This window comes from Macaca nemestrina, chromosome 5 (genome assembly GCF_043159975.1).
Source record: "Macaca nemestrina isolate mMacNem1 chromosome 5, mMacNem.hap1, whole genome shotgun sequence".
NCBI lineage: Eukaryota > Metazoa > Chordata > Mammalia > Primates > Cercopithecidae > Macaca > Macaca nemestrina.
Window position 1 is genome coordinate 150,845,474 of NC_092129.1, and position 12,938 is coordinate 150,858,411.

At 50.8% G+C, this 12,938-nt stretch overlaps 2 protein-coding genes across 8 annotated transcripts; one reads left to right on the forward strand and one right to left on the reverse strand.

The window, feature by feature from the left end:
- The first annotated feature begins 26 nt into the window (after nucleotides 1-26).
- LOC105497593 (negative elongation factor complex member E) lies at nucleotides 27-10,761 on the forward strand. Of its 7 annotated transcripts, none has more exons than XM_071097239.1 (11): nucleotides 27-168; nucleotides 570-688; nucleotides 2,068-2,137; nucleotides 2,240-2,385; nucleotides 3,483-3,557; nucleotides 3,680-3,717; nucleotides 3,884-4,221; nucleotides 4,334-4,478; nucleotides 4,643-4,697; nucleotides 4,942-5,044; nucleotides 6,360-10,761. In XM_071097239.1, the coding sequence occupies exons 2-11, from the start codon at nucleotides 614-616 to the stop codon at nucleotides 6,455-6,457; spliced, it is 1,143 nt and encodes a 380-aa protein (XP_070953340.1). In that variant the 5' UTR covers nucleotides 27-168; nucleotides 570-613; the 3' UTR covers nucleotides 6,458-10,761. The 7 variants fall into 7 exon arrangements, with proteins under 7 accessions (XP_070953340.1, XP_070953341.1, XP_011767102.2 ...); XM_071097240.1 differs by having other exon boundaries at nucleotides 579-688; XM_011768800.3 differs by having other exon boundaries at nucleotides 606-688.
- Nucleotides 6,674-12,672, reverse strand: LOC105497598 (complement factor B). The gene is made up of 18 exons (XM_011768809.2): nucleotides 12,463-12,672; nucleotides 12,142-12,375; nucleotides 11,555-11,740; nucleotides 11,226-11,399; nucleotides 10,904-11,005; nucleotides 10,663-10,799; nucleotides 10,252-10,390; nucleotides 9,799-9,930; nucleotides 9,419-9,520; nucleotides 9,206-9,343; nucleotides 8,612-8,709; nucleotides 8,356-8,473; nucleotides 7,990-8,140; nucleotides 7,814-7,890; nucleotides 7,515-7,615; nucleotides 7,284-7,416; nucleotides 7,153-7,202; nucleotides 6,674-6,883 (listed from the first exon to the last, which is right to left on the reverse strand). Exons 1-18 carry the CDS (start codon nucleotides 12,524-12,526, stop codon nucleotides 6,728-6,730), a joined length of 2,292 nt encoding a protein of 763 aa, XP_011767111.2. The 5' UTR covers nucleotides 12,527-12,672; the 3' UTR covers nucleotides 6,674-6,727.
- Between the last annotated feature and the right edge of the window lie 266 nt (nucleotides 12,673-12,938).

The following is a 12,938-nucleotide window of genomic DNA, read 5'->3' on the forward strand; positions in this document are numbered from 1 at the left end:
CGGAGGGGCAGACCTGGACCGGTGGAAGGCCGGGCGGAAGTGCGTGCCTGGGGCCGCCTTGGTTACCGCGTTTTCCGCCCTTCGCTACGTCATCGTTGTGAGCCCGCTATCAGCGGCCAGCGCGGGCGCGGCCGGAGACCGTGGGGCCCGCGGTTGCCGCCCCCTCAGGTAAGGCCCTCTGCTTCTCACTCTTCGGCCCCTTTTTTCATAGCCCTTTCTCTCTTCTTCCTCTTTGAGTTGCTCTGAGGGTGCTACGCTGGCTCCACCGCCTTCTCTGCCGTTCGAACCCCGCGGCTGTCCTTACCCCAGCGAGGGTAGGGGGGTCGGGTGCCATCGTCTTGCCGACGGAGTGGGTGTTTGTCCCTCCCTGAGCCACATGGTTCCTCGAGGTGCTGGTGTCTGTGATCCCTGGAGACAGGAGGGAATGCTGGATGATCCCGACCAGCGGGAGCTTGGACAGCATCCTGGTTTAAGCAAGGAGTAGGGAAAGCCAAAGGCAAGAGTAGGCAGACCTGAAGGGGTGGAGTTGGGTACAGTGTGGACGGCGTGTGAACCCCGGGTGGTAACAGGGGAGAAAGATGTCTTGGGCCCTGCCCCTGAACCAGGAACCACCATGTTGGTGATACCCCCCGGACTGAGCGAGGAAGAGGAGGCTCTGCAGAAGAAATTCAACAAACTCAAGAAAAAGGTGAGGGACTGTGTGTGGACATGGCCTAACCTTTCACAGACTGTGCACTCTGAGAAGATCTGGGGTGAGTGTGAGCGAATGGGAAAGTTTTTCTGGCCCGTATCTAGAGATATATCACCCACCTCACAGTGTAGCTTCGAGAGGTGGGCTTTCCCAAGCCCTGGTGTGGACCTTCTGTCTTTTCTATGCAATCGGCCATGGGATTGTCTTCCTTTCCAATGGCTTTTAGTACCACCTAAGGGCTGATGATCCCCAAGTTTGTTTTTCCAGTTCTATCCAGTGTCATACTGATAAACTTCAGATACCCAAAGTTGGAGCTATCATCTTTCTATTCTTGATCTTCCAAGTAAGATTGACTACACCAATTCTGCCACGCGTTTGGACTCAAAATCTCATCTCTGACTTCTCCGCTATTTGCATAGTCAAGCGTTTGCCAAGTCTTCTTGTTTTTTCTTTTGAAGCAATTTTTCCTGTTTATTCTTCATTGTGTATTCCCCCGAGCAGGGCTTTATTGACATTTACATGAGCGATTGTAATGGTCTCTCAACAAATTTCTCAGTCTTTTTTTTTTTTTTAACAGACTTCTTCACTCTTGGTCAAACGATCCATTGAAAACACAAAATTCTGCTCCCTCTGTTTCTCAAAAACCGTAAATGGCTTCACATTGTCTATATAACAAAGCCCCAAAACCTTAGTTTGGCAGCCTTGTCTAGTAAAGTAGAACTATTCACTACTCCCAAAACATGCATTCCCAAAGCGTTCTTACCTCTGCATGTTTGCCATCCTGTCTTCTTTTTCTAAAATACCCTTCTTCTCTCTGTGTCGTGCAGAGATACGGGGGAGGGCCTAGTTTAATAGCCATTAAACATCAGAAAATCTTACTAGCTTTCAGCTATGAATAATCTGCACCTCTTACCGCATTGCTAACTCACTCAGTTTATTTTTATTTCTCAGACTATAAGCTTCTTGAGGGTAGAAACAATGCTTTATCCTCCTGGATATCCCTGTTACAAAGTCATGTCTGGGCCTTATTCAATATGCAGGAAATAGATGGATGAAGCCTCCAGGAAAGGCACATAGACTTATACTTACTTGCAGCTTATATCCTAGGATTCTAGTCCATGATCAAATTCTTTGTCTTCAACCTCAAAAATGTAACACTCTGGAAAACCTCTGGGTTCCGTGGTTTGGTTAGATTAGGAATTTCCGGCATCATTCATGATCTAGGGGACCAGAGGCAAGAGGCAGAGCACATCAATGCACCACTCTAAGGACATCAAGAAAGATGGTCCCTGGAGTGATGTGCCCAGGGGTCTTGGGAGAGGAACCAGCTAGGGGCTGGCCCTCACTGACCTCTCTCCTCTCACCCTTGTTCCCAGAAAAAGGCATTGCTGGCTCTGAAGAAGCAAAGTAGCAGCAGCACAACCAGCCAAGGCGGTGTCAAACGCTGTGAGTGACAGGGGAAATGGGGATGGACTGGAAGTGGGCAGCATGGGGCTGACCTTCATCATGGCCTGGTCAACATAATGTCTCTTCCCCTTATCACTCCAGCACTATCAGAGCAGCCTGTCGTGGACACAGCCACAGCAACAGAGCAGGCAAAGCAGCTGGTGAAATCAGGAGCCATCAGTGCCATCAAGGCTGAGACCAAGAACTCAGGCTTCAAGCGTTCTCGAACCCTTGAGGGGAAGTTAAAGGTGAGCACAAACAGAAGGATTGTTTAGAGGGCATCCCTCCAAGTTGGAATGTAGATGGGTTTGGGGAAAAATATGCATACTCAAGCACTGGCAAATTGCTGTACCATTCTGAGTTTTGCCTCTCAAATATTAAATGAAAAAACTAGATGACTCCTGAATTCTCCATTTTACAAATTTTGTAGTTCTAATCCACTTTGGATTGGAGCTCTTGGAATATGTCGCTCTAAGGGATGGAAAGGGCAGAAAATGTTATCAGATTCAAGAGAGGTTGAAATAAACTGAATATATAACATATCAAGTCACTTATAAAAAGTATCAGCCAGGCGTGGTGGCTCATGCCTATAATCCCAGCACTTTGGGAGGCCAAGGTGGGCAGATCACTTGAGTTTAGGAGTTTGAGACCAACCTGGCCAACATGGTGAAACCCGTCTCTACTAAACATAACAAAAATTCGCAGGGCATGGTGATGCACGCCTATAGTCCCAGTTACTGAGGAGTCTGAGGCCAGAGAATTACTTGAACCCAGGAGGCACAGGTTGCAGTGAGTGGAGATCGCACCACTATACTCCACCCTGGGCGACAGAGCAAGACTCTATCTCAAAACAAAACCAAAAAGCTGCAATGGCAGGTGTGGCAGTGGCTCATTCCTATAATTAGAGCACTTTAGGAGGCCAAGGTAGGAGGATTGCTTGAGCCCAGGAATTTGAGACCAGCCCTGGCAACATAGTGAAACCCTATCTCTACAAAAAAAAAAAAAAAAAAAAAAAACAGAAATTAGCCAAGCATGGTAGAGCGCATCTCTAGTCTCAGCTACTAGGGAGGCTAAGGTAGGAGGATTGCTTGAGCCTGGGAGGTCAAGGCTGCAGCAAGCTATGATTGCACCATTGCACTCCAACCTGGACAACAGAGCAAGACCCTGTCTCAAAAAATAAAAACAAATAAATAAAACCACATAGTCAAATAAGAAATGTATATAGTGTTAAAAGGAAAGAAGAGATCAGAGGAAATCTAGAAGAGGGTGAGGGAAGAGGAACATCTCTGTTCCATGGTTGGGCAGCCTCCTGCTCCACACTGAGGTAGGTCTCTCCCCTCTCCAGGACCCCGAGAAGGGACCAGTCCCCACTTTCCAGCCGTTCCAGAGGAGCATATCTGCTGATGATGACCTGCAAGAGGTAAAGGCTTCTAATTTCTGTCCCTGAGGGGTTGGGGATGGAGGAACATGAGAAACTAACTTATTTTGGACTACATGTTAGCAACTGGGAATCATCTTAACTGTTCTTGGTCTCTTTTACAGTCATCTAGACGTCCCCAGAGGAAATCTCTGTATGAGAGGTTAGAGAGTAGAGATAAGACTGGGCCCACTTGGCGGGGTTGATTGCCTGAGTCCTTGGGAGGTTTGGGCTGTAGAAGCTGTGCTATTGAGGGAATATTAAGTCTCCACAGGGTCCAAGGGGAGAAGGTAAAACCCCCCTTTGATCTTCAGTCTGCATCTCCCCAGCTTTGTGTCTTCTAGCGATCGACTTCGAGAACTAGGGCCAGATGGAGAAGAGGCAGAGGGCCCAGGGGCTGGTGATGGTCCCCCTCGAAGCTTTGACTGGGGCTATGAAGAACGCAGTGGTGCCCACTCCTCAGCCTCCCCTCCCCGAAGCCGCAGCCGGGACCGCAGCCATGAGAGGAACCGGGACAGAGACCGAGATCGGGAGCGAGATCGAGACAGAGACCGAGAGCGGGACAGGGATCGGGATCGGGATCGAGATCGAGATCGAGACCGGGAACGGGACAGGGATCGGGAGCGGGAGCGGGATCGAGACCGAGACCGAGAGGGTCCTTTCCGCAGTGAGTGATCTTGGCTGGAGGTCAAGGTGACCTTAACTGAGGTTTATGTGGGTCCTACTAAGTGAAGTGTGGGATGGACCATGTCTTGTGACTGTGATTCCTGCTCCCAAAGGGTCAGACTCCTTCCCTGAACGGCGAGCCCCTAGGAAAGGGAATACTCTCTATGTATACGGAGAAGACATGACGCCTACCCTTCTCCGTGGGGCCTTCTCTCCTTTTGGAAACATCATTGACCTCTCCATGGACCCACCCAGAAAGTAAGGATGACGACAGGGCATGATGAGAAGTCCTGGGCGAATCCTGGGGTGTGAGACTTGAGGGAGGAAGCTGCCCTCCCGGCAGCCGCCTGTGATCGCTGGGTTTGGTTGGGTCCAGAAGAGCCCCTTGGCTCTCCACTGACCCTGTTTTTTCTTTATCCCAGCTGTGCCTTCGTCACCTATGAAAAGATGGAGTCAGCAGATCAGGCCGTTGCTGAGGTTGGAACTTCGCAAATCTGTTCTTCCCATCGCTTCTGCTGTTCTCATGTGTTCTCATCAAAATACTAGATGCCAGGAAGAAGTTGGTTCCTCTTGATAAAGTCTCTCCCTATTCACACAGAAAAACTTACATTCTCAGATTCCTTATTCAGTCTACTCCTAGGATAGCAACTCCTGGAATAGCTTCTTTGGTGTATCTGTAATGTTTTCCTCCCCATCCTCTGCCTCCCCTCTTCTGCTTTAGCTCAACGGGACCCAGGTGGAGTCTGTACAGCTCAAAGTCAACATAGCCCGGAAACAGCCCATGCTGGATGCCGCTACTGGCAAGTCTGTCTGGGGCTCCCTCGGTAAGAATGGGATTTTCTTTCCCGTCCTCTCCCCTACAGCACACTCCTTTTGGTTCCCCCACCCATCCTTGGGTTTCCTAGAGATTATCGAGGTCAGAGTGTGTGCAGAGGCTGTGGGAATGGGAGGGAAAATTTCAGATCATCTGTTAGTTAGAGGTAAAGAAAGGAGAGAAAAGGATTGAGAACAGCTTCCAAAGCAGCGACTGGAACAGGGAAGAAAATGGGAGCTGGAGTGAGATTGGTGAGAAAGATGAGTGTCTCATGGGGCTTGTTCATTTTGAGATGGAGTAGAGTGAATTTCGTAAGTATTTGAAATTAGGGGTCTGGAACTCAGGTGTGAGGTAAGGAATGAAAACATAGATTAAGTCATCTGCATCACAGGGTGGCTCCCCGATCATGAGGGAGACTTATTTCGGAGAAAAAAAACGACCCAGGACTAGACTTGAGGAATACTCAGGGACTATGTTAGGAAACAGGACTGTCCACCTTACGCCCCACGTGTCTCCAGCTCTCCTGACACGTTAGGCTAACGTTGAGCCTAACGTTAGCAAAGGAGACAGGAGGAGGGGTCAGAGGGCTGGGAGCAGCACCAGAGGGGCCTGGGCCACTGAAGCGAAAGGACACATGCTTTGAGAAAGAGGGAGTAGCCAGCAGTGTCAAGGTACAGAGATCACAGGATGAGAAGTGGGTGGGAGAGATTCTCTCTAGGTCAAGGGTGGTGGGGATGGAATCTTTGGATGGGGTGAAGAGAGTAACATGTCTGGTGGAGGGAGGAAAAGAGGAAGGGGAAGAAACAGCTAGAGGCTTGAGAGAGAATGGTGAGGGCCAAAGCTACATGCTGAATGAGTTCTGGTGGAGCTAGTAGCATTCCTTAGTATGAGTAACCCATTACCTGAAAGTAGATTTTCCTGGGAAAGGAGTGAGCAGAAAGAAGGACTCAGAGCAACAGTGGCCTTTCAGGCAAAAGAAAGGAACTAGAGTTGATCAGCATGTCAATAAAGGGCTACAGAGGTTTTCTAGTTTTTAGCTTCTGACATACTATAAGTAGTGGGTTAATATCATTCATATATCTCAACAATGACATTTGGGATTTTTCTAAGAACAAAACATTCATCAAAATGTCCACTTACACTCTCCTTGGCCATGGGTTGGCACAAAGGAGCTAAGGAAGACAGGCCATCCTGGCCACCAGAGGGCAGCGTGGAAACTGGTTTTCCAGGGGCCAGCAGCCAGGACTGAGGTGGTCAGGAGTCAGCCTCAGGGTCTGATCTATGATCTCCTTTAGACCTTAACTGTTCCTCTCCTCCCTCCCTAGCTGTCCAGAACAGCCCTAAGGGTTGCCACCGGGACAAGAGGACCCAGATTGTCTACAGTGATGACGTCTACAAGGAAAACCTTGTGGATGGCTTCTAGGGAACAGAGCTGGATTCCTTGTGCCTCATATGCCCCAATGCTGGTCTCAGTAAAACACTGAGGTGGAAGCTTACACATCTCCCTCAGCCTCTGGTTTTTCAGCACTTGGGATTGGGGTTAAGCCTTTAAAAATGGGTGTCAGGTTTGATCTCAGTGTAACAACATGGCCAGTGCCCGTTCCCCACTCCCTTGCCCCAAAAGGATCTGGAACACAAGTGTTGTCGCAGCTGTTTTAATTCAATCCCGCGCCCCTGTCCAGCAGGAAACCCCTTAGAGAAAACCCAAATCCTCATCTTGGAGTTTCTCCTTCAGCCAGGGCAGCACTTGGAAGAGGTTGACGTGAAAGTCTCGGGCGTGAGCAGGTACCTGCTTTTGCCGCTTCTGGTTTTTGCAGACATCCACTACTCCCCAGCTGATGACACCAACCTGCAGAGGCAGTGGGGTGCCATGGATCATTCATAGAATTCCTAATCCTGGAAGCATGACTGTTCCTGATTGTGTCTTAGCTGACCTAAAGGAATCAGGCTAGGGACCCAGCTCAGCCTCATTCTTGACACACACAGGCCAGACATGCAGTCCTAAAGTGAGGCAGGCTCTGCCCACCTCGAATTACTAGCCACATGCATTGTGCTTTCCTGCTTTGGGGCCCATGCTGACCACTTGGCATCTCCCCAGATAGGAAAGGGAGGACTCACTTGAATGAAACGACTTCTCTTGTGAACTATCAAGGGGCCGCCAGAATCACCTGCAAGGAGAGGAGAAGCTGTAGGGAAAAGGACTCTTGGCCCTCGGGCACTTGGAGCACAACCAGAGAGCGTTCTCTCACCTCTGCAAGTATTGGGGTCAGCATAGGGACTCACTCCTCCAGTACAAAGGAACCGAGGGGTGACCACCTCCGAGATGTCCTTGACTTTGTCATAGCCTGGGGCATATTGAGCATCTCTCTCACAGCTGCCTTTCTGTAGGGGAGGTGGGAAGCATGGAGAAAGGTAATGAACAGAGGTGGCTTAGGAAGGATTAGGGCCTAGAGTGCCTCCTTAGGATGCCCATTTCTCACCTTATCCCCATTCTTGATGTAGACCTCCTTCCGAGTCAGCTTCTTCTCCTCCTCAGACACAAACAGAGCTTTGATATCCTGTGCAGGGAGCAGCTCTTCCTCTGGACAAATAGACTGCATCACTTCAGCTGCTCCCACCACTGTCATCTCCCTATTGACTTTGTCACTCAGCAGATGTCCCCTAAGCCCTTCCTAGTGCTAGGTTCTGGGACAGGCATCGTCTCTTCCTATTGCATCTCCCTCTCATGCCTCACTTGTCTCGGGATCTCATCCTTATCCTCCCCCCTAGTATGTCTTACTCTGTTGCTGGCAACTGGTAGTTGGAGGAAGCCTCAAAGCTCGAGTTGTTCCCTCGGTACAGGGGAGACAAATGGGCCTATAAAGGACAGGGAGAAAGAACAGCAAACTAGGCCTGCTCCTCACCCCAGTCCTCCAGCCTTTCCCAGCCTTTCCTCAGGGATCTGGATGCTCTCACCTGATAGTCGGGTCATAATTCAACTTATTCTTGAGCTTGATCAGGGCAACGTCATAGTCATAAAATTCAGGAATTCCTGCTTCTTTTTTCCCGCTAATGTTGTAGTCGGGGTGAAATAGGACTTTTTCTATCTCCAGGTCCCGCTTCTTCCCTTGAAGTAGGAGAATAGGTACCACCTCTTTGTGGGCAGCTTCTTGCCTCTGGCCCCATGTCATTCCTAACTTCAAGTCTTCCCCATCCCTGACTGGTCTGGGGTGCAAGGGATGGGGCTGCATTGCAGATGAGTGGAGTGTGGGATCTGTAGAAAGTGGGAGGTGTTGCCTGGAGGGCATAGGTGCAGCCCGGGACCTTCAGTTGCATCCTTACCCACGCTGACCTTGATCGAGTGTTCCTTGTCGTCCACAGTAAAACAATGTGCTGCTGTCAGCACAAAGTACTCAGACACCACAGCCCCCATACAGCTCTCATGTCCCTTCGAAGGGCGCTGGGAACAGAACAGTAGAAAGGGAAAACTCAACTTTCACAAACCACCATCTCTTACAGCCATTTTGCCCTTCCCCTACTCCCATTTCACCTTGACCTCACCTCCCCCAAGTCCTCACTACTGGGATTCTGTGCTTACAGTGACTGAGATCTTGGCCTGCCATGGTTGCTTGTGGTAATCGGTACCCTTCCTGTGTTCCCAAACCATGCCACAGAGACTCAGAGACTGGCTTTCATCTGGCAGAGAAGGAGAATGTGCTGAAAACTCGGAACACTTCATTCCCAAACGGCAGCAGCCTTTGGGTAGGAGTCTGTGGGGGGCAGAGGCCCAAAAGGAGAAAGGGAAAGGCCACAGGTATTTGTTTCCTTGTGTTAGGAGAAAACTGCTGTGGTGGAGTGAAAAGGGAAAGAACTTGGGATCAAGCTATCAGAGGCCTGGCTGTTTTCAAGCCCAGCCCTGTTGCTAGCTTGCTGCCCCTTGACCTCCTTTGGCCTTTGTTTCCACATGTGTCAAATGTAGGACAATAGAAAGATCTCTGAAGTGCCTAGAGCTCTGTGATTCTAAGGTTAAGAAGCAAACAGTGCCAGGAAACAAGAATAGTGATACTGAGGTAGAGAAGGAGGAATGAAGAAGGCTTTCCAGGCAACTAGAGCTTCAGGGGTAGAGGAAGAATGAATTATTTCAGGGGAAGCTGAGGAGAGTTGCGTTCTTTATTCCCTTGTATCTGCCTACCAATCATTTGGAAGAAAACGTCTTCCAGGTTTTCCATATCCTTGACTTTGAACACATGTTGCTCATTGTCTTTCTTGGAAGCCAAAGCATTGATGTTCACTTGGTCCACCAAAGGTCCAACCCCAAACACATAGACATCTGAGGGAGAAAAAGGAAGGATGACGGTCTAAGCCCTGAGAAAGTAGGGTGCTGGGTCCTAGGCAGGTTACTCACCCAGATAATCCTCCCTCGGGTTTTTGCGATCCTTGCCGATGTATAACAAGTCCCGGATCTCATCAATGACAGTAATTGGGTCCCCGCCCATGTTGTGCAATCCTGCAGAAGAGACGGGACCATGAGGGTAGGAGATAAGATAAATTGGCTAGAGGCAGTGATACACGTGGCAGGGTGAGTAAGTTGAGGAAGGGTTAGAGGTAGTTGATCACAGGGCTTTAGGAATAATTCTTTATGAAGGGTCACAGGAGAGATGAACAGCCAGTTATGAGTCACATTCAGGGCCCCAACCATGGGTATAGTGTTACAAGTGGACTTAAGGGCCACATGCTGGTCTGAGAAGGTGGGGAGGCTGGGACAGGAGAGAGGTCCCTTCTGACCATCGGTCATGAGGATGATGACATGGCGGGTGCGGTTCCAGCCTTCAGGAGGGATGTCCTCTGGCCAACTCATCATGCTGTACACTGCCTGGAGGGCCCTCTTGGTGTTAGTCCCTGACTTCAACTTGTGGTCTGTGGAGAGGGAAGAGAGCATCACCTCACCTGGTCTTCCAAGCCATCTTTTAACCCCAGAGACCAATCTGCAACTGAAATCTCACATCTTTCAACTTTTTAAGTTAATCATCATATGGACTTCCCTTTGACCACAAAGTGGCCCTTCCAGCCCTCAGCAGGTTCCCACTAACCTCCATTGCCCAATGACCCTGCTGTTCAACCTTTGACTACAAAGTGGTCCCCCTGTTGCCCTCAAGGTAGTCTCATGACCCCCTCTACACAACACTCCTGAACCTCCTGACCCCAAAGTGAACCTCCCACCATTCCCTAACCTCTGACCTTCATAATTGATTTCACTGAGCTTCTTCGTGACCCAGTCTGCATTGCTGCTCTCTTGGTCAGACACTTTGACCCAAATTCTGGGGTATGTGGCATATGTCACTAGAGCATATCTTGGCTTCACACCATAACTTGCCACCTGTGGGTGAGGAGAACAAGGCGCCATGGCATTGAAAGTAGAATACTGTGATTGGGAGACTTCAGCAACGTTGCTGGGACAGGGAGGCTCTTAGGAAGAGGCTCAAGCACTGAGGTTCATGGAGGAATCAAGTACAAGGGAAGGAAGACAGAATAGGACCTGGAGACTTTCCTGGGGCCCTGCGGTTCAGAGGGGCTGGAATGATCAGGGAGCTAGTCCTGGAAGATCAGCAAGATTCCATTCCCCCAAGTTCAGGGATAGGAGGACTCCACCTTCTCAATTAAGTTGACTAGACACTTTTTGGCTCCTGTGAAGTTGCCGGCCCCAATGCTGTCTGATCCATCTAGCACCAGGTAGATGTTCATGGAGCCTGAAGGGTCTAGGATGATCCTCCGCTTCTGTTGTTCCCCTGGGTGCCAGGAGAGTGACTCAGGCTCCAGCATGAATGATTATCTTGTCCCTTCTCCATTTTCCCCCAGTTCCCTGCCTTGCCTCCCCTCTCTGCCTTCAAACCTGGGCTGTGCCCATCCTCGGCATCGACTCCTTCTATGGTCTCCGTCAGGGAAGACAGGAAAGCTTCGGCCACCTCTTGAGGGGTGTCGTACATGAAGGAGTCTGGGAGAGTCAGAAATGAGGTCAAATGTCTGGGAGTGTCAGGGACACAGTGACCAAAGAGACAGGGGATTGTGGGTTTCCAGGGTAGAAAAGGCTCAGAAGTGAGACAGTTCTAGAGGAAGGTTTAAAAGAAGTGAGGAAAGAGCAGGGTTGAGGTGGGGAGAGAAGACAGTAGGATGCAAGATCAGGATCTGACCTGGGGGTACAGGTCAAGGGTCACCTTGGCAGGAAGGCTCCGTCCCGCTCCAAGAGCCACCTTCCTGACACGTTCGCCGCTGGGAGCCACGCAGGGTAAGCCCCCGGCTGCAGTGGTAGGTGACGCTGTCTTCAAGGCGGTACCGGCTGCCCACCTTCCTTGTGCCAATGGGGATGCCTGGGTTGGAGCAGTACCCCGCTGCAGAGGCATGAGACATGGAGGTAAGCGCTGAAGCCTGAGGCCCCGAGGGCAAGGTAGAGAGCAAGAGTTACAGTGTCCAGGGGCAAATGCCCACTCCTCAGACTAGGCGCTGTCAGGGAGACAGCAATGTAGGGGGAGAGGATGCTTCTCACCTCCGTTGTCACAGATCGCTGTCTGCCCACTCCACCGGCCATTCACTTGGCAGGTGCGATTGGCAGAGCCCCGGAGAGTGTAACCATCATAGCAGTGGAAAGAGATCTCATCACTCACATTGTAGTAGGGAGACCGGGGCCGGTATTCCCCGTTCTCGAAGTCCTGTGGTCGTGGACAGCGGATTGCTTTGAGAAGAGGGGAGAAGTAGAAGTCATCAAGAGGGAAAGGCTGCCTTAGGTGTTTCCCTCCTGGTCTCAGAGACCAGGTCACTGAGAAACAGAGCATTCCCAGTCCTGCAGAAGCTGCATCTTACCTACCCTTCAACCCATAGGGGTTTCCGCTGCTCCTCCCTCCCCATTGCTGAGTGTTCTCTTGACTTCCAGGGCTGCGTGGAAGCCCAGGGTAAATGCTTACTAAAGGTTAACTCCCCTTTTTTTTCCCTTCCTTTCCCTCTACAACCCTAAAACTGCTCCTACTCCTGGTCAGCCCACCTTGTCACCCTGCCTAGTCTCATCCTAGTCCTGACCTTGCTGCCACCTGCCCTGTTTCTCCCTTAGGCCACTGCCCACACTCATTGCCCTCAAACCTCTGCACTCTGCCTTCTTGACAGTTTTTCGATCTTGAGTCTGCAGGGTGCTCCAGGACCCCGTGGATCTGCAGGTACGTGTCTGCACAGGGTACGGGTAGAAGCCAGAAGGACACACGTATTCCAGTGCCTGGCCCTCTTGGAGAAGTCGGAAGGAGCCACCTTTGATCTCTACCCCCTCCAGAGAGCAGGATCCTTGAGGCTGGGCCGAAGACAATGGAGTGGTGGTCACACCTGAAGAGAAAGGCTGATGAAGCCTGGCCCCAAAAGGCCAAGGAGGGATGCTGGGGACAGCAGGAAGGGAAGGTTACCCTCACTTACCTCCAGATAAGAGGCCCAAGATGAAGGGCATCAGGTAGAGCTGGGGGCTGAGACTGCTCCCCATGGCGTTAGAAGGCAGGAGAGAAGCTGGGCCTGGGGCAGGATGGCGTGTCCTGGCTTGTTTTGCTTATCTACTTAGCTCAGTGTCCAAGCTGAAACTCCAGACCTAGACCTGGTCACATTCCCTTCCCCTGCCCCCCACCAGCTCCCGGCCTTTTATGCAATCTGTGTTCTGGCACCTGCAGCTTGCCCCGCCTGTCCTACCCTCATCACTTTCCCGGAACATCCAAGCGGGAGGGCCCCGCTGAGCTGCCAGTCAAGGAAGCAGAAACTGCAGAAGTCCCACCCTTTGCTGCCCAAGGTCCAGGACTCTCCCCTTCAGTACCTCCTTCTGGCCTCAGCTCCTCCCCAGCAAGCCCAGACCACCCACTTAGGGACCAGAAATAAGGATCCAGCTCACTCCCCTGTTGCTTGTG

Excerpts from the sequence above, each read along its gene's own strand:
- LOC105497593 (XM_071097239.1), top strand. The coding sequence starts at position 614 with ATGTTGGTGATACCCCCCGGACTGAGCGAGGAAGAGGAGGCTCTGCAG. Across the intron at positions 3,558-3,679 it reads CTGATGATGACCTGCAAGAG|TCATCTAGACGTCCCCAGAG; the intron begins GTAAAGGCTTCT and ends TCTCTTTTACAG. Across the intron at positions 3,718-3,883 it reads AGGAAATCTCTGTATGAGAG|CTTTGTGTCTTCTAGCGATC; the intron begins GTTAGAGAGTAG and ends GCATCTCCCCAG.
- LOC105497598 (XM_011768809.2), bottom strand. The coding sequence starts at position 12,526 with ATGGGGAGCAGTCTCAGCCCCCAGCTCTACCTGATGCCCTTCATCTTG. Across the intron at positions 11,400-11,554 it reads AGCGATCTGTGACAACGGAG|CGGGGTACTGCTCCAACCCA; the intron begins GTGAGAAGCATC and ends ATGCCTCTGCAG. Across the intron at positions 7,203-7,283 it reads TGACCCCAATACTTGCAGAG|GTGATTCTGGCGGCCCCTTG; the intron begins GTGAGAGAACGC and ends CTCTCCTTGCAG.